This window comes from Centruroides sculpturatus, unplaced genomic scaffold (assembly GCF_000671375.1).
Source record: "Centruroides sculpturatus isolate CEXI.00-Female unplaced genomic scaffold, Cexi_2.0 scaffold607, whole genome shotgun sequence".
Lineage (NCBI taxonomy): Eukaryota > Metazoa > Arthropoda > Arachnida > Scorpiones > Buthidae > Centruroides > Centruroides sculpturatus.
In genome coordinates this window covers 235,052-259,366 of record NW_019384856.1, presented here as the reverse complement: position 1 = coordinate 259,366, position 24,315 = coordinate 235,052, and the positions used below count along the sequence as shown (strand labels likewise).

At 31.1% G+C, this 24,315-nt stretch overlaps 1 protein-coding gene across 1 annotated transcript in view; it reads right to left on the bottom strand.

The window, feature by feature from the left end:
• Positions 1–2,195: 2,195 nt before the first annotated feature.
• Positions 2,196–24,315, bottom strand: part of LOC111630577 (glyoxylate/hydroxypyruvate reductase A-like) — a 33,981-nt gene continuing 11,861 nt past the window's right edge. The window contains exons 4-12 of the mRNA XM_023374690.1: positions 24,137–24,270; positions 22,159–22,241; positions 15,033–15,120; positions 14,823–14,940; positions 11,465–11,532; positions 10,560–10,644; positions 9,896–9,940; positions 2,393–2,485; positions 2,196–2,300 (exon numbers count right to left, since the gene is read on the bottom strand). Coding sequence (XP_023230458.1) covers positions 2,399–2,485; positions 9,896–9,940; positions 10,560–10,644; positions 11,465–11,532; positions 14,823–14,940; positions 15,033–15,120; positions 22,159–22,241; positions 24,137–24,270 — 708 coding nt within the window. The 3' untranslated portion in view covers positions 2,196–2,300; positions 2,393–2,398. The remainder of the gene's footprint in view (positions 2,301–2,392; positions 2,486–9,895; positions 9,941–10,559; positions 10,645–11,464; positions 11,533–14,822; positions 14,941–15,032; positions 15,121–22,158; positions 22,242–24,136; positions 24,271–24,315) is intronic.

Here is a 24,315-nt window from a genome sequence, read left to right as displayed (position 1 = left end):
TCGAAAACATTTGTGGTGAACTTTATCTTTTTTTTTTTTTTCGTCACACCGGATTTAGGTTCTCCGAGTATGTTATTTAACACATCCGGGTGTTTTGTGGTGTAGTTTAGTATATATTTATATAATTAATGTTGACTTTAAATAAAATTTCATTAAGGACTAAAAGCAAGATTATTCAGTATCATTAATTGTAAATAAGTTTATAAATTTATTCATTCAAATACCATGCATTAAATGCAACATCTTAACATCGTTCTTGTGCAAATAATTTGCTTAATTGCTTTCAAATTTACACAGAACACAATATAGATATTTGAAAAAGATGAAAAATTCTCATTGATATGTTTGCATATCCTGACACTATTATTCTTCAGTTTAAAGTTAATTAAAATATTTAACACTAAAATGTATTATTTCAATATAATTATTTCAAAAAGTAATAAGTGTTAAAAGTGAAGTTCAAAGATAAGTAGAAATATGTTACAATATTTAATTGATATCTCATTTTAATTATGATATACTGTACTAATAGAGCAGGGAGTCAAAGTAAGAATCTAAAATTTTCTATGATGACTTGCAAATCTTTTTTTTTAATCTTACAAGTTAGTGTGTTATTACCATTAAATTGTATTTCTAAACAGATTCAATGTTATAAACTGTAAACTGAGGTTCTATGAGAAAGAAGAGTAATTTTTCTCTGAACCATAAGTTAAAAACAAATTATAAAAGTGAAGCAATTTATCATAACATAGAACTGAAAAATATAAAAAAAATACTTTTCTTAATTGGAATATTTAACTTAAAATATTAATGTGAAGAAATAAATCATTTCAGTAATGTCCAGTTTCAGTAATGCTTAATTTAAATTAACTGATTATAATTTGCTTAAAATTAATATCTAGATCAGGGGTGGCCAACCTTTTGCATACCATGCGCCAATTTTTTGATAGATGAGTTCAGATGCGCAGTGGCGTACCGTGGGTGTTAGCCGCCCGGGGCGGAAAAAAATTTCGGCCACCCCTTAATTAGGTATTTCAATTTATAAGACGAAAATTCAGTTATGCCACAGAACAAGCAATAAAAAATGCGGTTGTAGTGTAGTTACCCGTATAAAATAGTTCTATACGATATTAGTGGTGTACATGAACACGAATGTATCATGTATCGTACAGGCAAAATAAAATAAAAAAAAGCTCAACAGGTGTCGCAGGAACTACTCGGGAAAAGAAGTCCAATCCGATTCCCGGACTGTCCGGACGGTAATCGGATTGGACTTCTTTTCCCGCGTGGGACGTTATCACTGTCATTATCGTGGGACGTTAGCACTGTCATTTAGACACCTGTAAAGTGATCGAAAATAAACATGCATGNTTAACTTAAAATATTAATGTGAAGAAATAAATAATTTCAGTAATGTCCAGTTTCAGTAATATTTTATTTAAATTAACTGATTATAATTTGCTTAAAAGCTTCAACATTAAATTTAATTAAATAAAACTATTTCTGTTCACATTTCAAAATTCTATGCATATTTTTGAAAAAACTACAAAATTGTGAAACAAACATTTATTCAGTTAAAACAGCTGTAAAAAACTCTTCATTTTTCATATTCTTTAAAAAAATTTTTTTCTGTGAAGAAAAAACCACCACCTTAAATTTCCAGTTTTAATATATCAATGCACTGAAATTGTGTGCTGTTTTATAACATTCCACTCGAATGACTAGTAGTATTATTCTATGAAGAAATTAACAATAAATTTAAAAAAAAATCAGTAAACATTTGTTTTAGTTTTCATAATGATTGAATATCTACTATATTATTTAAATTTATGTCAATGTAACTGATTCATGGTTATTAGTTTTCAGGCAAAATATCATAAAAGCAATTTAAGACATTTTTAAAATTTTTGCTGTATATTTATTTCAGATTATTTTTAAAATGAATGTAATCTGTTCAGTGTGGGGATTTTTTGAATTAGTTATTTTCTTAGAGCACTTGGAAATGCCTCCCAAAATTTTATAATTTCTGCTTTTATATATATAAATCACAAAGATGCTTTGAATAACAGTAGTTTAATTATGATATATTTAAGAACAATAAAATGCTATAACAAAGATTATATGTCAAATTAATCTTGATTCATCTGATTTTGCATTAAGTAAATAAAAACAAATTCTCATTTCAGGAGTTAGAGTTTCTTTTTATATTAATTTTTTAATTTCCTGAGTAAAATAATTATTTTATTTAAAAAAATATCAAATTTTTATCAATTTCATATGATACAATAAATCTTCATTTCCTGTGAAAGATATAGAACCAATTAAGTTATTTAGCTATATTTTTTGATTTCAGAAATGAAAGAATATTAAAATATTTTGAAAATCAATTTACCTAATTCTAGTAGCCTTTATTCCAGTCAACAGTATATAGCAGTTCTCTTCCAGAAATGAATCTTTTATAATTTTCTTTAAAACATTCAGCAACCTAAAAGTATTTTTTTAAAAATTCATAAAAATAGAACTGAAAAATAAAAAAAAAATACTTTCTTAATTGGAATATTTAACTTAAAATATTAATGTGAAGAAATAAATCATTTCAGTAATGTCCAGTTTCAGTAATGCTTAATTTAAATTAACTGATTATAATTTGCTTAAAATTAATATCTAGATCAGGGGTGGCCAACCTTTTGCATACCATGCGCCAATTTTTTGATAGATGAGTTCAGATGCGCAGTGGCGTACCGTGGGTGTTAGCCGCCCGGGGCGGAAAAAAATTTCGGCCACCCCTTAATTAGGTATTTCAATTTATAAGACGAAAATTCAGTTATGCCACAGAACAAGCAATAAAAAAATGCGGTTGTAGTGTAGTTACCCGTATAAAATAGTTCTATACGATATTAGTGGTGTACATGAACACGAATGTATCGTGTATCGTACAGGCAAAATAAAATAAAAAAAAGCTCAACAGGTGTCGCAGGAACTACTCGGGAAAAGAAGTCCAATCCGATTCCCGGACTGTCCGGACGGTAATCGGATTGGACTTCTTTTCCCGCGTGGGACGTTATCACTGTCATTATCGTGGGACGTTAGCACTGTCATTTAGACACCTGTAAAGTGATCGAAAATAAACATGCATGCATACACTGTAATTTACTATGTGGAGAACACTCATTTTATCTGTAAAGTTGATTGCAACGAATTGTGCAACAAATGAACTTGCCAAGACAGACTATAAAAAATTAATTTTCTATGTAATATTCTTAATTGCAAAGAAGCCAAATCTGGCAATGTTGCTCAGAACTGACTGAAGCGCCACTTGTAATCGTCCAATGCGCCAAGTTTGGTGCATGCGCCACGTTTTGGCCATCCCTGATCTAGATGGTTCTTCAATTTAAAAATTGAAAACCACCTTTAATTACATTTAATATATTTCTTGTTTCTGTTATTCGTGTTAAAAACTTAAATGATTTAAGAATTAACCACTCTAACACATGGTCAATTAGATTATTTCAGAATGTTTTTTAAAAATTGCAGATGAATTCAATTTGTCAACTGAAAAATTGGTGATGAAATGTATACATGGAATCAGAATCAAGAATCTTATGCTGATAAATTTAAAAATTACAACAACAGTTATTTATTGTTGCTATTTAAGTAATATTAATTTTGCCTTTGTTTAATTCTAATTACTCTTCATTCTTTATTTTAATATATAAATTTAACATCATTACTCTCTATTTCATGAAAATTATTATAGTTTTAAAATTATTTCTGCAAATTATTTGACTGGCCAACTTCAAAAATTGAAGTTGCACAAACTTTGAGAATCTTGACTGCCTTCAAACTTATTGCCCAATTTCAAAAGATAAATTCTTCCTAAAATGCCCTCCAGTTTCTAAGTATGGCAGTGTTTCTTTATGCAGTGTTGCAATGTAGTGAACTGTTTTTAAATGTTTGCTGCAAGAGGTCACTGCAGCGAAGATAAAGCAGCTTTTACGTCCGCTACATGTTTAAAGCAAAATGGATACTTGTGTGTATAATATGATATTATGCTGTAAAAATAAAAAAGTTAAAGTGACTGTTGAAAAAAATATTATGGAAAGATTAAGAAGGATTAAATTTTATAAAATGACTGAAAGTTATCTAAAGAATAAGAAAATACTATATTTTAAATATAGTTATATATCTTCTCTCTCTCTACTCTGTTCACATTTTTGGAAAGATAAATGCTCAATTCGTTATCTCTTTATTTAAATATTATAGTTCTTTAATTAAAGCACTACTTTCGGCTGTAACTGGAATTAAAGGAATTATGGTGTCCATGTTTCACTTGAGCAGAAAGAATTTCTAAACTGATGCAGTGACTTGTAGCGATAGCTGCTTGTGATGTCATTTTTCACTACACTCTCGCTGCATAAGGAAACGCAGCCAATTGTACATACGATTCAAATAGTTGGCTCCTGTAAGTAATAATTTTTCAAATCTATCAGTTGCTAACAAAATGAATATATGGTAGGCAGTCAAATGTGAATTTTGTAATTAATAAAATGTTAAAAAATTAATATCAAAGTAGATCATTTATATTACACACAGTAAAACATTAGTTTAGCAGACACACCGTACTTGAGTAAACAAAATGTTCAGTTTTGGCATAGTAATGGCACTATTGATTTTGTTTTTTATTTTAAGTGGATATGGCCTCTGAGGGTGAACAAACCAAAATTTCTCCGTTCTTCAAAATCTCTAATAAGCTGACAATATCCTGGATTGAATATTTCTCAAGAAAAGCATGACATTTTTAAGATAATATTCTTTGTTACCATTCATTGTTTTATAGAATTTTTCTGTGTTCTTAAATTTGTCGAATAAAGTTTACATAATTTCATTTTAAAATAGTACTCTGACAATTTGCATGTAAAAACATGGTAGATTGATACCAGCATTTATCCTTGCATAATGGAAGGAAAGAATGAAGCAACTTAGAGAAATTTGGAGGAAATAGTAAAATCAAATGAATTATGTATTAAAATACTTATCTAGAGAACATAATGTATTTGCTATATCAGATAGGGTAAACTAACTTGCCTGGCTTAGAATAATTTAGAGTTTGGATTCCCATTCCAGGCTATATAGCAGGGGTGGCCAAACCGTGGCGCATGTGCCAAACTTGGCGCATTGGACGATTACAAGTGGCGCTTTAGTCAGTTCTGAGCAACATTGCCAGATTTGGCTTCTTTGCAATTAAGAATATTACATAGAAAATTAATTTTTTATAGTCTGTCTTGGCAAGTTCATTTGTTGCCCAATTCGTTGCAATCAACTTTACAGATAAAATGAGTGTTCTCCACATAGTAAATTACAGTGTATATACATGCATGTTTATTTTCGATCACTTTACAGGTGTCTAAATGACAGTGCTAACGTCCCACGATAATGACAGTGATAACGTCCCACGCGGGAAAAGAAGTCCAATCCGATTACCGTCCGGACAGTCCGGGAATCGGATTGGACTTCTTTTCCCGAGTAGTTCCTGCGACACCTGTTGAGCTTTTTTTTATTTTATTTTGCCTGTACGATACATGATACATTCGTGTTCATGTACACCACTAATATCGTATAGAACTATTTTATACGGGTAACTACACTACAACCGCATTTTTTATTGCTTGTTCTGTGGCATAACTGAATTTTCGTCTTATAAATTGAAATACCTAATTAAGGGGTGGCCGAAATTTTTCTCCGCCCCGGGCGGCTAACACCCACGGTACGCCACTGCGCATCTGAACTCGTCTATCAAAAAATTGGCGCATGGTATGCAAAAGGTTGGCCACCCCTGCTATATAGCTTGGAATGGGAATCCAAACTCTAAATTATTTCCTTAAATATTTTTAGAGAAAACTAGAATCATATTTTCTAATTATTAAATTTAGTACAAAATGACACTTAATGCTATTAGTCTAAATTATGTTAATTATTGAGTAAAAATAATATATGCACCATAATTTCAGTGATTTTTTTTGGCTAATTTTGATTTGTTCTTTCCTCATACTTTCACAAAAAAACAGTATCTGCTAAAAATTGATGCATCTTAAGAGGACAGTCTTCAATCCCAAAAGTGTCTATTAAATTATAGAAACACAGTAAACTTGAAAGACAAATTCTAAAAATTATATATGGTAGAGTCCCAAAAACTCAGCCTAATGTGGAAATGGCTGAGTTTTCGGGCCATTTTGTGAAAATGCCAAGTTATCAGGAACGGGGTTAAAAAAGAATAAGTAATAGTGTTTCCTCAGAAAATACTGTACTGTACTTGTATGTATTGTTTGCTTGAGAATACAACAGAATAAACTGCTCAAATACCCTTAAACAAAAGAAAAGTACATACTTTATGAAGGCATAGAGCCTTTACTACATGAAAATGAAAATTAATGAATACACAGTGTACAGTAATTTACCTGATAAGAGAGAACTCAGAAAAATACTTTATGAGGCATAAAGCTGTCTATAATGAAAATTAACTAGCTGACTTTGCAAAAACTGGCTACTTTTGTTAAAAGAAATGCATAATGCCCTGTTGTCTTCTGCAATGCACTCTGCATTTTGCTGCTTTATCACAAAGCCGATGAAGGAACAGTAAGTCCATTACCGACACACCTTGTTGTTCAAGGTGCGTCAGAAGGGTGGTTTAGACAGCCTTTAGTCCCTCACTATGTGATATTTTAGGAGCTTGTACGGTGGAGTCCTCAACATCAACATCATTTTTCATTAACTGTGGAAGCAGCAATAATTTCTGCATCGGATATAATGTCTTGCTCGGCATCATTCTGGTACCACTGTTCGACGTCATTTTCATCAGCTTCTGCATATCCAGGAACTCTATTCAGGATGTTGAGTAAGTTTACATTTTCCGCATCATCACGTTCAACAAACTCATTTCCCTTGTGATCAAGGCGTTTTCGCCAGGAACAAACTAGTGTTAATGACTAACTCGTTCCAGGCGTCTGCCACCCAGCCAACAACATCTAATAGGTTAATTTTCCTTCAGTTCTGGATAAGACCTTGACCATCATCGTTTGCAGAAAGAAGGGAGGATAACAGCTTGCGCTGAGTTATCCGGACTGCCGGGTTACCGAGTGCAGAGTTTTCAGGACTACTGTATATAGAAACAACTAAAAAACTTATCACATACTTGTATACTTAAAAGATTATAATAATCAAATAATCATTCACTTTTGTTTGTGAAACTGAAGTATTAATTTTTTAAATCAGAACAATACAAGATGTTTCAAAAGTTATTCTTATTATTTCTCAAAATATATAGTAAAAAATCCCTATAAGATGAAGTATATATTTATTTAAATGCCTTACAGAATTTAACCTACTTAATTATCAGTTTTCATATGACAACCATCAAGGTCTTTAGTTCCTAAAGCAATCAACAGTTTCATAGAACACACTTTAAAAGTATTTCAGGTGTTATTTTTCAAATTTTTGCAGTAATACATTCAGTTAATTAATAATTGTTCTACAATACACTTCAGATTTCATGAAACCATGCAAAAAAATGTAAAAACGTTTTAAATCAGGCAAATGAGCTGCCAATGCTTGACATTGGCAGCTCCTTTCACTGATCCATCACAATCATTTTATTAATTTCCTCTTAAAATTCTCTCTAATTATTTTGCACTTCATGCACTTTATCTTGCATGTTACCATAAGCACCCATTCTTATATATTCATCATTAATGATATGAGTTTAAAATGGAACGTTACAGCAATTGAACTTTTCTAAATGCATAAAAATTGCATTAGAAGCACATATATCATTATTCTTCTTAATGCGCCATCTCCTGTCGAAGGTTGGCGATCCATATAGCTAACGTTGTTCTCGATATAGCAGCTCGGAATATCTCCATAGATGTACATCTGAACCATTTTGTGATGTCTTTCAACCATTGATTCTTTGGTCTTCCAAGACCTTTTTCAGTTGTATTTTGCATTCTAATATTAGTCTAAGTATTTGATATTTCTCTCCTCTCATTATATGACCTATGTACTGTGTTTTCCTTATTTTGATGGTCAGCAGGAGTTCTTTTTGCTTGTTCATGCAGTTCAGGACTTCAACATTAGTAATCCTTTGCACCCATGATATTTGAAGTATTCGTCTGTACAAATATATTTCAAAAGCTTTGATTATTTTCTCAGTTTGGGGTCCAGAGTCCAACTTTCATATCCATATAGCAGGATGGAGAAGATGTAGCACCTTAACATTTGAATCCTCAGACACTCTCAATTCGGATCTAACAAAAAACTTTTTCATGTTCATAAACAATGTTCTGGCTTGTTCGATCCTTGCTCTTATTTCTTTACGCTGATCACATTGTTCATATATTATTGTGCCGAGGTATTTGAGAGATGATACTTGCTCGATAGTGTTCCCGTGAATGACAAGATTTGCACTTTCTTGTTTTTGAGAACCCAAGAAGTTTGGTTTTGGTAAAATTCATAAAGAGACCATGCAGTTCACTATACTCAACAATACGGTCCATCAGTTGTTGTAATTCTTCGGGACTACTTGCTATAACCACTGCGTCATCTTTGTATCTAATGTTGTTTATTAATTTGCCATTTACCTTGATCCCACAATTACTGTCTTCTAACACTTCCATGAACATGGCCTCTGAGTATATATTAAAGAAGAGGGAGGATAACACACAACCTTGACATACTCCTCTCTTAATTAACATGGTTTCAGAAGTTTCTTTTTCAAGTCTGACCTTTGCTATTTGATGCCAGTACAGTTCACTGATGACACGCAGACTGCCTTTGTCAATGCCAATTGATGTTAAGATCTCAATCATCTTTTGGTGATTTACACAGTCAAAAGCTTTACGATAGTCTATAAAGCGGGCGTAAACATTGGCATTCATATCTCTGCATCTTTGAACTAATACGTTTAAGCAGAAGAGTGCTTCTCATGTACCAAGCCCATTGCAAAATCCAAACTGTGTTTCATCAATATCTAGTTCATATTTCCTGTATATATCATTATTACAGTATAAAAATTATTCTAAAATATCTTTAATTTCATCAAAATAGTTAATGCCTTTTGAAACAATCTATATTTTATTTAAATTTATTGTATTACAAGCAGTATTATATGTGAGATGTAATATGATTAGAAGAATGTTAAGTTCATGTATGGACTACTGTTAATTTTGNAATGCATTTGGTAATTTGGTAATTTTTATTTTTATATGTTAAGTTTAATCAAAAATGAAATTAGCATTATTGTAATTGTAATAAAGTTAAAATTTTATGTTTGTTCAAAGTTACTTTTTTGTCTGTTGAGGTATGTTTAATTAGCACAGTTTTGGGCATGATGTCAAATAGTTAATGTTCATTTGTTTTATATATTTTTTAAATTTTTTATTACAGTGTATTATGTTGAAATTTTGTCTTTAATTTCTTATTGATATTCTATAGTTAAAAATTACTTTAAAATTTTTATGTAAATGAATGAATCTTGTATTATTTGAGAATTTTAAAAGATACTCTTTAAATAAAATGTAGTGGATAAACTAAACAGTCAGAAATTTATGGCTGCTTTTATTCAGTTACTTGCTTTGATCATTAAATAATTGACAGTAGAGAGCAGTTTTGTTTTTGTAATAGATTCATTATGCAAATTAATTTAATTAGTAAAAAGATACAACTTTTGTCCAAAGAACAAGTTGAAAATTTGGCCCATGTCTTATTTGTGAAGTTGTAATCTCCCAGCTAATGAATTCCCCAGCTTTAGTAGACTGCAGTAACCTCTACCTAGCCCAACGCTTGAATAAAATTGTTATTATTTTAAAAATTATTATATCTTAAATAAAGTAATTGTACTTACTTGGTGGTATTGTGTTATAGCTCCAATATGTGGTGTTATAATTACCTGTGTATATAAGCAATTAATATATTAAGTACATTTTATGTAATTTAATCTTGTTTTAAAATAATATCTTACTTCTGGTGTTTTCCAAAGTGGATTATCTGATGGCAATGGCTCTGTTTGAAATACATCTAATACTGCTCTTGAAATCCATTTTTCACTAAAAATGTAATTTATAACTTAATTTAACAGAATTNGATGATATTAACCTGATGTTGTCTTGTAGTTTTTCTTTTCAGTCTAATTGTCACGCGTTATATTGTTGTATTAATTTGTTTTTTTTTGTAGTGTTATTTACTACAGTTTGTAATTTCAGTTATAAGAGCCCGTACATACAGGGCTTTCCCTTGTGCTAAATAAATAATAATAATAAAAAAATAATAAAATAATAAATTTATTGTATTCATGAAAAATATTTCAAATTTGGTTTTATGCCAATTCAGCTTGAATAAAATTGTTATTATTTTAAAAATTATTATATCTTAAATAAAGTAATTGTACTTACTTGGTGGTATTGTGTTATAGCTCCAATATGTGGTGTTATAATTACCTGTGTATATAAGCAATTAATATATTAAGTACATTTTATGTAATTTAATCTTGTTTTAAAATAATATCTTACTTCTGGTGTTTTCCAAAGTGGATTATCTGATGGCAATGGCTCTGTTTGAAATACATCTAATACTGCTCTTGAAATCCATTTTTCACTAAAAATGTAATTTATAACTTAATTTAACAGAATTGAACAGAATTAAATGAACAGAATTACTTATCATTTGAAAAATTTAACAATTGAATTTTATGTAATATGTTAATTGTTTAACAATAATATCCTAAAATTACTGTAAAATTCTCAAAACATTTTTTTTGGTAACTTTTTTACATCAGGTACTTATTTTATTTTACTAGTCATCACAGCCTCAACTAAATATTAAAATCATTTCATTTTTATTGTAAAAGTGTTACAAAATTTCAAATACTTTTCCTTGACTGTATTCTCCAAAATCATTATTATTATTTGATTTTCTTTTACATTTATGATAAGAAATGTTAGCAAAACAAAATTTATTAATATAAATTCATAAAATACATTTTACTTTCCTAGGTGTTTACAATACTTTCCTATGTTGTGTTATATCTTATCATAATTGACTTTCCAGGTTTCTTGCAAATTTTAATGTTTTGAGACCCTCTGAATCCAAAAAAATAAAAAAAATAATAAAAATTTGTGCACATCATGTGTCAGCATTGAATATGTAAGGATGAGATAAAGTAATACACTTTGATGATGATGATACTTGTATACTGTCATTTTCATCATTTGAATTCATTAAATTACAATGGTCTTATGATGGAATGAAAACATTCCGAAAATATATTTTATTAAATGAAAAGTTAATATTTTCTGACTTCTTGAAAACTTGAGTAACTGATTTGTTAATCATGTTATCCAAAATTGATTTTCTATGTTTACTTCAGATATATGAAAACATTTTAAGTAAAAATAAAATATTAATCATATCTCACTTCAAGGCATGAATTAAATCTGCTTCTTTAATAATATCACCTCTTCCAATATTTATGAAAACCGGTTTCTATAAAATTAAGAATATTTCAATATAAATATCATAAACAACATGTAATTAAATCAAAAAATTCTAAAATAGTTTTTTCTTATATATAAATTAATATACTTATATACTAAAAAATTATTATAAATAAGGTTGAAGCAGTTAAAATGATAAGAATGATATTGTTAAAGTAAATTTATTAAAATGACAGAATGTGAACTAAAAAACTAGAAATCCATTTTTTAAAAACAAAATGTAGTGTAAACAAAAACATTCAACCTCTTTTATTCAAAATGTCTTACATCAGTCAACTAGCCATCTACATTTTAATATTTGAAAAAGTTTTATTATGTAAGAAAATCACAACAACACCAAAATCCAGCAAGAAAGAAAGAAATAAATAAAAGGAAAGAACACTGATAAAACTAACGTTTTCAACTAACTTTAATCAGCTATTATCAGATTTATATTGAAAATATCATTGAACATAAGATAGAATATTTAAATACTGTACTTAACAAACAATAATAATATTGAAATCCCAATTGAAGAATCATTCTTTTTAATCAAATTTATAGATTCCATTTTATGTTTGATGATATTTTCATTATAAACCTGATGATGGCTGATAACATCAGTCGAAAACATTAAGAAAGAATACTTTAATAACACTTTTAGGTTTTGCTGGATTTTGGTATTGTGATTCCTTACTTATTCATCCAGCTCCTGTTTTTAGTTTTATTATGATTCAATAACAATTTGAAAATGATAGCCCATAAAAATTTAATATTTGTTTTGATGATTAGCTTGCCAAAAGATATTTAACTAACTTTTGGTATACTAATCATCAAAACAAGTATGAACTTTCATTTTCAACATTTTACTGAATCATCTTAAAACTTTTCAAATATTAAAATATGCCAAATGAACAGCTGGATTCTTTATCAATCTATAAGGCTAAATAATTATTAAGCAATTTGGCAGAAAGTAGGCCACAAGGTTGCCACTAAAAGTTAAATATAATACAGTAGAGCGTCGATTTTCCGAATCAATTGGGGACTGGGGTTGTTCGTATAACTGATATTTCGGATAACCGATTTATGTACAAAAAAATAGTTTAACGTATCTGATGTTGAAATTTTTCTTTGTTGCGTGTCGCTTTGCATTGAATTTTCGTCGATGTTAAGCCTAACAAAGACTATTGTATCGTTAAAAATTATTTTTTTATTTTGTACAAACAAAATAAATATATTGAAAAATATAAAAACAATAAAAAATTATACTTCAGATGTTAATTTAGTATCAAAAACGTAAAATATTTGAGTAGCCCAAGACATAGCCAAAGATTGAAGCTCCACAGCACTGGTGAAAATTTAAATTTGCCAACTGGAAACCTTTCGGATGATTGACTTTCGGAAAATCGACGCTCTACTGTAATTATAAATAAATTAAGTAACAAATTGGCAGTCTGCTTCATGCCAAATTGCTTAGTGATTATTTAGCCTTATAGTCCAGTAAAGAATTTGGCTGTTCATTTGGTATTTGAAATAACTATTGGGTCAGTTGTATTTATTATATACAGTGAAATTCCATTAACACGACATCCAGTATGCCAGCAAACTGATAGCCTGGCATGTCCAGCTCATCTTTGGGGGGAGTGTATTGGTACACTGGATATTCTGTATTTACACATAACTAAGTAAACAGTTAATTAACACTAAAAATAATTAATTTAAATTTAAAATTTAAAACTCTGGCCTTTATACCAAAACAAAAACCAAACCAAATGATAGCAAATTTATAGCCCGATTAATTGTGATTATTAATTATTACATATTAAGTAATCTGGTATTAGAGATAGACATTATTAATTTAGATAAGAGATGGTGCCTAATTATAATTTTTTATAATTTATTAAATAATCTAGAACTGTCTGGAAAAAAAAAGAACTAGTACAGAGTGGGATTTTAACCCACAACCTCTGCTTATTGTGCAGTGTACTTGCCAGTTATGCCACCAGGACCTCTGACCTGGTGGCATAACAGGCCACCAGGACACTCTGCTTCCATGCATATTTAAACTAGATATATAACTATATGTGGTTTCTTCCAGACTATTCTAAATTATTTAATACATTATTAAAAATTATAATTATTAATTTAGATAAGACATAGCACCTAACTTTTACCTCGAATACCAAATCACTTAAATCATTAATAATAGCAAATTTAGAGTCTGATTAATTATGGCAATTGTTTGGTTTAGTATTAATATAGATATAGAATATAGAGTAGATAAAGATAAAAGTATACAAAGCACAAAATAAGATTCTAGTTAGTGTGTTCTTGTTTGAAACCTCTGGTAGGAATAATCTGGAAAAATTGAAATGACATGTAAACAATTATAAAAGGTGGATTTGTACAGTTTTACATGTGAAGATATGTAAAATTGTGTCCAGGTTATCGAAAAAAAACCAGGAAAAAAATTCCATCATCCAATAAGTTGTCGTATTCAATAATCCGGCACTACATTGGTCCCAACATGCCGGGTTAATGGAACATCAATTCAATCAATACAGATGGCCAGTCAACTGAGGCAATTAAGACATAAGCCTACTGCTTTGGTGGACATGGAATTTAATCTGGGCAAACCCAGAATTTCATAGGTAGTCTGTCACATATGTCAAGCCTCATCCTACTAGCCAGACATCTGTGTTGTGAGTTCAACCAGGCTCACAAGAGAGATGGCTGGCTAGTAAAGGACGAGGCTTGACATAGACAGACTACACATGGGTGTGGAAAAAAGGCTCTCTTGCCTATAAGATGAATAAACAAAAAAGTATATAGTGTTAGAATATAGGTTAGTCTAAAAATCAGTTAACAGATACAGTGCTGTAACTAGCTTTTCATATGCCCTGTGCTGGATTTTATTTTTTGGTTTCTTCTGTGTTGGAAAAAATATATTAAAACAAAAACCAAATATGATAGGAATGATTAGTTCTTGTAACTTTAACAAAAAAAAACATTATGGAATCATCCTGCATGGCCACAAAATTTAAAAATATAATATTGATCATTTTTGATTCTCCATTTTAGGGCCCTCTTTGTCCTGAGCCCAAGCATCTGTATCTGTTTAGTGCCATAACTAGGCAGGTGTAACAAAGTATTTTATTTTAGGAACAGTTAAAATTAGTTTAAAATACATGCTTATTTTTATTTATGACACAGTTGCTTCCAGCATGGCAACTAACATATCTCAGTTAACTGAGTTTTGGGGCGCCCTGTATTTAAATAAATGCTCAATTTTCAAAATACCTTTAAACATTTTTGTAAAGTATTTCCATTTAATAATCCTTTTGTTTCTGATGTACTTGGTAACACATTACAAATATAATCACACTGTTTCAACAATTCTGAAATATCTGTAAAAATGCTGAAAAATATTTAGTTGAATACTTTTTTAAAAATCTTTCATACAATAATATATTAAAAATAATTACACAATACCAAACATTAAAAATTTACTTATCAAAACTTCCAAATTCTTCAACTGTTCTTGGATGTTTTGCAAATCCATAAACAATAGATCCTCTTTGTTTAAGAAATTTGGCAACTAAAACATATTCAACAAATAAATGACAAATATAAATTGTTAACAATACGATATGTACTGTACAGTATATAAACAGTTGTTTATACACTGTACTGTATATGTCAATTATCATCATAATTCTTTCCTTTATTACTGATATATAACTGCCTATCAGATGAAAAGAACAGAAGATAAATTAGGCAAATGAGGGGAAAATTCCAATATTGATAATTAGCCTCTAAACTAAAAATTGGATTAAGATGACAAACTCAATGAATAGCCTTTATAAGCAACACAAACTTATAATCACTAATGTTTTTGGTGATTTAATGACCTTCAGGTAACAAATAAAATGTTCTACCATGTAATTTATTCATTCTATCTGTTTTTGGTATATTTTACATTTGTTCACTGTTATATTATGTTTTTATTTTTGTAATTTTATTCCTACATTTATTCATTTTTGATTTTTAAATGGTTTTTGTTTTAATTTTAATTTGAAGTTGTACAGCACTCTGCTATTCTAAACATTTATGTTATGCTCTACCATTTGATTTTTGTATATTGTTCAATTTCTTCAATGTTGCCTGAAGGTGGTAGGTCATTAAAAGTCGCCAAAATGTTAGTGATTAAAAGTTTTTGTATTGCTTATAAAAGTTATCTGTTGAGTTTATTATCTTATGTAGCAATATTTAATTGAAATTGAATTAAGATGACAAATTAATAAGTTACATATTGCTTATATGATTGCTCAACAAAATGTAATAAAATTTATTATGTTGCTGTTATTTAAGAAGTCATTTCTAATTAACATTCTCAAAGCCGAGATGTAAAGTTAAATTTCAAATTCATAACTGTTTTGGTTTAATATAAATAACAATACAGTAGAACCTTGATTATCCAGACTAATTGGGGATGAAGGTAATCCAGATAAGGGAAAAATTCAGATAATCGAAACAAATACTTTAATTTGTCTTTTAATGATAATACAACACGTTTTCTTTTCAATGACATATCAGTAATATTAAAAGTAAATACTGTATTTAAACCGTAATCAAATTTTCAAGAAACAAACGTTCGTATTGAATTTGTACTATACTGACCAACGCTAACAGACTACCTATTGTTTAAAAGGCCCTCTGGTAGCGCAAGAAGACGGATTTTATAAAATAAAAAGCAGTTGAAACTGCATTTTTATGAATAAAAATTTGACAAACTATTTATCGTTTTATGACGAGTAAAATTTTTTCGTCGCGTTCACGGCTTTTAAGTAATGCATAAACCTTCGAGGCGCGAGGCCCTTCGGACCGCGAGGCATAGGCGGTGGCCCACGTCGTCCATGCCTTACGCCGCCCTTGGTCATAGAAATGATGTAATTTGAATATAAATTATTTATAAATATGTATGTCAAGTTATATTTTTATTATTACGTAAAATATATTTAAGAGTTTACGACCACTGTGCTGGGTGAGACGTTGTTGAAACAAAAAAAGTTATGCATTCCATCACGTACATAAACAGTGTCGTAATTCGCCAAGTGCAAATCAGCAAATTCGTAAAATTTTTGCTTATTTTGAACAATCCGGATAATCGAAAATCCGGATAATAGAGGTCCGGATAATCGAGGTTCTACTGTATTTCAATTCAGATAGAAATTAAAAGAAAAGAAAAAAAAATTAAACAGATGAAATAGCAACTAGAAATTATTATTTAAGTCAGTCAGCTTTCAAAATGTTAATGATTTTTTTCAAAATGTTTTATCTGGTTATGTATCTTGAACAAAATAAATGCAGCTCATAAGAACTATAGGTTTATATCATAATGTTTTATGTATTAAACTACTAGCATAGACAAGGGGATTAGAAGCTACAGCCTCAAAAAAGAATAAATTTTAATAAAATAAAATGTAAAATGCATTTTAAATAAAAAAATTATATCAGTATTACAGTTCAAAATATTTTTTCTATATAAAATGAGAGATTTTCACATTCCCAATCTGACTGGATTTCACTTATTTCAGTAATAGCTTTTTGTGTATCACTCTAGCCAAGCATACTTTTCTTGCCTCCCTTACATTACCTCTATATATTTTTTTTCTTTCTTTTCCTTAAATTAAATATCTCATTCTCTCAACTATTATAGCCACTTTTACCTAGACCTGCACTTCTCAAATTTACCATTCACAGAGTCTGTTTATACTTTCTTTGCCATAATCTCATTCATTCTCTCTACATTTCCAAACCAATGAAGTAAAATAAAACAAACACCTTTCTCTATTCCAGCACAACCTTTAATGCGTTAAAAACGTTTGACTGTTTTAAGTGATCATTTGAACTGAAGATGATTGCTTAAAACAGTCAAAAACGTTTTTAACGCATTAAAGGTTGTGCTGGAATAGAGAAAGGGGTTTGTTTATTTTATTTAATTAATTCCAGTAAGCATTTATTTATTTAAACCAATGAAGTGCTGATTTATTCATTTTTCACAAATATTTTCTTTCACTTTGTACTCTTGAAAGAGTACAAATTATATATATATTATAATTTTCAGAGATCCACCAAAAAAAATCTCTCTTCCAATTGTCTCTAGTTTGTTTGTTGCAGCTTTTTGGATGATGGGAACTTCCACAAGTTGTGGTTTAAGCTTCAGTTTCAACTTGAGAAATACAAAATAGTTTGGAGGGGACAAGTCTGATGAGTAATGGGGTGATAAGGGACAAGAATTCTTTTTCATGTAAAAAGTTTATGTATGCTTGCAGTTTAGATGCAGTTTCCTCTACTTCTATATGATTACAATGATGTCCTGACAAAACATGGCTATCTTCTCTTAGCTCAGTTGTCAAAAGCTTATTTATTTACTTATTTTATACATAATTAGGAACTGTCAGCCAACAAAAAGATATCCATTCTGCAAATTAACAAAAGCCCCAACAATAAATTACAGTTAAAACCAAAAAACAGAGAATAAAAAAACATGAATTATGAAATAACACAGTATATGTTAATACATTAGTTAATGCATGCAAAATTTATAAAAATTTATTTAAAAAATATAGTGAAGACAATAAAATTAAGCATGTGGAATAAAACAAGCACATATCTTTCTCTTCCTCAAATCTTTACTTAAAATGTGAAGAACAGTTTTGGGGATGTTCAAAGTTTCAGTTATTACATATGATGTTATTTGGCAATTGTTCTTCACCAATTCATTGATGGCAACACAACATTTTCTTTTGTTCAAAGTCAATGTGCATTGACCACTTTTCTCATCATCTACCAATCTAAACATATAAAATTACTTGTCCTGACTGATTCATCATTGCCCAGAGCAAACCACTGAACCTAGCCTAAACAGGTATGAAATTTAGTACACAGTTAGGGTACATCATGAAAATGCACACTAAGGAATTTTTAGAAATTCCTCCCACGGGAGAGGGAGAGGATCAAGGCTTAACCTGAAGAACGGCTTGTACTGTACTATTTTACATGCAATTTTTTGTTTTCAACTACGTTTAGTCTTCATTGAGTACTTAGGTGTATTAAATTGATAACATTTCAGACACTGTTATAAATATTTTTATATATTTTGATTTTTTAACCAAGTGTTTGAACCGTTTTAAATTCAAATTTCTTATTGCATATTGGTTCGATTATAGAATGATTGTAAACATTCCAGAAAATTGATCAAATTGAAAATAGTTTGTTTGATTCTCAGCAGTAGGTGTTATATAACAATTACTATGGTTGTTGAAATACTGAATATAAATGGGGTTTGCTTGCAAAATCCGTACATGCGAAGTCGCGGGTAACAGCTAGTTCTGTCATAAAACTATGAACACCATCTGAAGCACTAGACACATTACCATAAACCTTTTGTACCAGTTTTATGGTTTTTGTAGAAATATCAACCTTAAAACGAAACTTAAATCACAGTTTTCTGGTCAATTTTAAATCCATGACAAAGCAACAGAAACTTTGCAACACGTACTAGTGACACTGCAAATGAACAGACAATATTGATAACAGTAATCCACAAAACCTTTTTATAACAGTGTTGTGTCCGTAACAATCTTCACAAACGTTTTTGACCTCAACCGAGGTCTTCTTCAGGTGGTGACTAAACAGTCTGTCTTCCTGACTGTTGAAACGATGATGCCCGAGATATAAATAATGCGCGTATTGCGTTTCACCCCTCCGCTTGCCCCAGTTCGAATTCTTCAAGTAAGTATTTCCACACCTGCACAATCATCTCTCCGTCTTTAAAGTTGATGCAGGTGCCCCCAATGTTGGCTTTATAAATTTCCCAGGCCTCCAGGCATTTCATATTGATCACATCCGTGATCAATACAAAACGCCTGTCTGATTACTTTGGTGTTTTGGAAGTCTGCCTAAATTTCAGGATCAGTAACGTAGGCCAACAAGGTGGTGGTGTGCCTGTTATTTTGAATACCTGATTGATGCTCACGTAACCATTTTTGTGTTGAGTGGATGGTGGAGCCAATGTAAACAGTCTCTATGGAATCTATTATCCCTGATGGGAATGGAGTATATTCCTGGGGCCCTGTTGAGATCTATCGCGTCCTTGGCATTGCGCAGCAGGTTGTAAATAGTGCCGGTTCTCCTGTACGTGATCTTTGTGCAGTTATGGCAAGCACACTCCCTATATAGGGGGTCTAAATGTTGGTTGAACCAGACGATCGCATGTCTATCGTTCTTAATGGGTTGGTGGCCACTGTCCGGCATATGCAGGGGGCCGCCACTGCGGTGTGGGGGACGGTTGGCATAGGCACGGGCTAAACCGCAAATCATGCCTTTACTGTAGCCATGCTCAACCGCAATTTTTTCTATGTGGCGGAGTTCTAACCGGGTGTTGCGAGCATTTGTGTGGTGCATGAAGGTCCATCTGATAAGGGCACGAAAGGCCGCAATTTTGTAGGCAAAGGGGTCGGACGAGTTTGCGGGGATGAAAAGTGGAAGCTGGTCTGGTTTACGGTAAACGGTCGTTTCTATCTTGCCACCCCTGAGACATATGTCAACATCTAGAAAATGTGCACACAAGTTGTTTACTTGATCTAAGCCAAGGGTGAGGCCATAAGCATTTGTCATTCATTCACGACAAAAACTCGTCGAGATTCGGTGTGGTTTTCCAAAGTATAACGATGTCATCCATGTATCTTTAGTATAGACTGATGTCTGGTAAAAATTTGGGCAATACTCTCTCCTCTAACTGTCTTACCACCAGCTCGTAAAGGTCCCCCAATAGTGGGCTGCCCATGGNAGTATAGACTGATGTCTGGTAAAAATTTGGGCAATACTCTCTCCTCTAACTGTCTTACCACCAGCTCGTAAAGGTCCCCCAATAGTGGGCTGCCCATGGGCACACCCCGTCTTTATAAGTAAGTAGTTTTGTTGAACTGGAAAACTGAGGTGTAACACATTAGATGTGCCAGCTCTAATATCTGCCGACGATGCCAGAATGCATCATTCTCGCAAAGTAAAAGGTCCCTAAGGGTGCAGAAGCATGACTGCAGCCGTATCAACGGGAAAAGGGACATGAAATCAAAGACCGTGAAGTGCAGGTCGTCACCCACATCGACTCGTTGTAACAACTCAACAAAAGCAGCGGAATTAGTGGTAGAAAACTTATAACCCTTCAAATGCTCAGCGGCGATGTAGTAAACAGCCTTCTCGAGCAGCCTCGTTGGGGACCTAGCTTTATCCAGGACAGGCCTAAGTGATTCAATGCAGTGTTAAGATTAGAAGTCGTTTTGCAATAGTTGATATTATTTAATTAGCATGCTGGCTGAAATATCACTACACTATTGGTATGGAAAAAAATTAAGTTCACTTTTTATGGACTACATTGTCTAACATGATTATATCTCATCATACCTTATATATTTCACAAGTAATGCATGTTACACTGCTTATGAGATCTACAAGAGCATAAATTTAAATTATAGTAGTCAAATACAGTGGTGCCTCTTATAACATACTTAATCTGTTTCAGGTGCATGTCCGTTAAGTGAAAAGTCCGTTATACGAAATGCATTTTCCCATAGAAATACATGTTAAAACATATAATTTGTTCCGCAGCATAAAATAACCGTACCATAAAAAAAATGAAAATAGAACAGTCACCAATTATGCCAGGTAGTCAGATGTTGTGAGGAGGTGGAGGAACACTTTTTTCACACATTCGTACAGATACAGACTTTTTACACATTGCAGCAGGTCTCTTTCTTGTTTTTTAATCGGAATCAGCTTCAGGAGAGGCTACCGGAGCTTGCAGGGTCATCTCCTCTTGTTCCATCCTTTGTTTTTTGGCAGATTGCTTCTTGAAAAACATGTCCAAGGTGGTCTGTTTCTCTCTCTTCTTCAACACCTGTCGGAAATGACGGGCAGGGGTGTCATTGTAGAGATCACTGATCCTGTTGGCCTCAGCTCTGTTTGGATAATAAGTGTTGGTAAACTCCCAAACCTCTCCTCATTTGACAAGGAAGTTTTTGTCAAATTTCACTCCTTCTGATGATTTCTTGCTTTGTTTCAATTGAAATCATCTGTTTTTTTAGAAGCCTTGATTTGCACAATACTTGAATAAATGTAAATACCCTGCACTGAGGTGATGTACTGCATGTAATAAACAAGGGAGTAAGCTGAATTCCAATGGGAGCTCTATACTTCAGATATACTAATAATATATTATTATTATAAAAATAGCAGAGTGTCATTGGCAACGGCAGAAGAGTGGAAACATCATTCGCACTTATTCACAGAAAGTCCGTTGCTCGAGTCACGTAACGGCCAAACAGAAAGTCCGTTGCTCGAGTCACGTAACGGCCAAACAGAAAGTCCGTTGCTCGAGTCACGTAACGGCCAAACAGAAAGTCCGTTGTTCGCAGCGTCCGTTATACGAGGCACCACTGTATTTGTTAGCCCCTGCTAGACTTAATTCCTGGCTATACTACTTGCATTAAAAAATTTTATTGTTTTTTGAAAGTTCTCTTAAATTAATTTATATAAAAACAACTAATTTAGGAAAGTTATTTAAATATAATACCTCTTTTTCCTATAGCCCCAACTCCTAAAATTCCAACAGTAAGATTTTCCAGTAATCGACCTCTCTCTATTTTTCTAAGAGTCCTGTATAAAAATAAAATATTTAAATGCTAATGCATGTTAAAAATAAGTATATTTTTAAATAACTTATATTTAACTATAAAATATTTTAAAGAAAACAAAAAAAAATTAATTGTAATTTATACATTTCAGTTCTACATGGGCAGGTATGTACAGTACTGGTACATATGGTAAAGCGAAGTTATCTATCACATGGAACAAAAAAAATCTACACTGTGATGTTATTTTTTTTATAAAAAATTAATCTAAACCAAACTAATAAACCAATAATGTGGAAAGCATGCAATTTTATATTGACAGTATACATCTTTTTGTATTCCTCATAGCATGTATGAATGAAGAAAGCAAAGGCAGACATTTTATCATGGGGATTATGGCCATACTTGCCCAATTTTTAATCTGGAGATTTGATAGTGTGAATACCAGTAACGTTTTTGTTTTATTTTTTACCAAATTATTTTTTTATGTATACAAATCTTTTTGCCAAAAAAGATATCTTGGACATTCTATAATATAAAATGGGAGATTCAAATTTCAATTTAATCAAATAATATAGATTCTATATTATTTGGATCTCCCTAAATTAAATCTAAAAATTGAATCTCCCTAAATTGAAATTTGAATCTCCCATTCTATATTATAGAATGTCCAAGATATCTTTTTGCTTAGGTTTTTAGGCTTAGATTGCTTTTTGCTTAGATTCAAATAATATAGAATCTATATTATTTGAATCTAAGCAAAAACAACTAACCTAAGCAACTGCCTAATCAATACCACATCAAAAAGAAGTATCAAATGAAAATGTTTTACAATGTTTCAGAATATAATTACTATTCTTTGTTCTCAATATAACAACCATCTTGTTATAACTGAATATATATAACTAAAATATTAGATGACAAGTATAATCACGAGTTAAGATAAAAATTTATCTTAAATGGTGTCAGACTCAACAGGAGGGAATTATGATTCCCTTACCTCCAACTATAAACAGAGGAAACAAGCCATCCAGTGACAACTGAGTGGGCCTAACCGACCTGACACTACCACTTGGTGATAAGACCAACACCTATGCAAGGCAGCTTCTCGCACAGATCAATTCCAAAGGATCTATGAAACATTCAGATGGTATCTGGTAATTTGGTATATTTTTAGGAAAATAAATACATAAAAAGGATTTCACTATAGAAACATTGATAGAAAATGAATAAAAAAAAAGCTGGCAAGGGCTGTTGCTTGACTTTTGAGCACTTGAAGGGATTAACCTGTAGCATACTATTCTTTGAAATCAGTTTGATTAACATTGTGGCTTTTAAAAACCTATTTTAAATATTAGCATCCACTAATTTGCCTTCCTATTAATATGATATTTAGTTCCTAGATGGCCTAGACCAGTGTTTCTCAACCTCTAATGAATCGTCGCCCACTTCAAAGTAGTATTGCCCCCTTCAATAAAACCGTTACGTAGTATCGCCTCCTTCACTTCAAAATTCCGATGCCCAGGGCCAAGGCTAACGCCAAATTCGTACTGCATCGAATAGACTAGTGACTAGTATAATGTTTTTTGTTTAATTATTGTACGATATAATGAATAAAATATCTAATTATTCTTAATATAATGTTTTACTATATCGCCCAGAAAATTGTTTTTCGCCCCCAAAATATAAATTATTACTAATCGCCCCCTCAACGTGGAAAAACACCCACATGGGGGTGATATCGCCCCCGTTGAGAAACACTGGCCTAGACTTAGTTATAAAGTTATAATGATAAAATCTTAATCAAGAATTTAATAAAATACTTTGCTATTCAGAAAAATTTTCAAGTTTTATTCAGAGTATTTCATAAAGCATAATTGAAGATTGGGAAGAAAAAACAAATAATAATAATAATAATACCATTTATTTTCTTTCTGATCATCCCACATTTCATAAAATTTTCTTTCATTGATTATAATTTGTGCTATAATATATTCAGCCATATAATCAGCAAATCCTTCATTTCCAAGTTTAGTAAAAATAAACTTTGGAAGCTATAAAAAAATTTTTTTATTTAAATAAGTAGCTTATTAATTTAT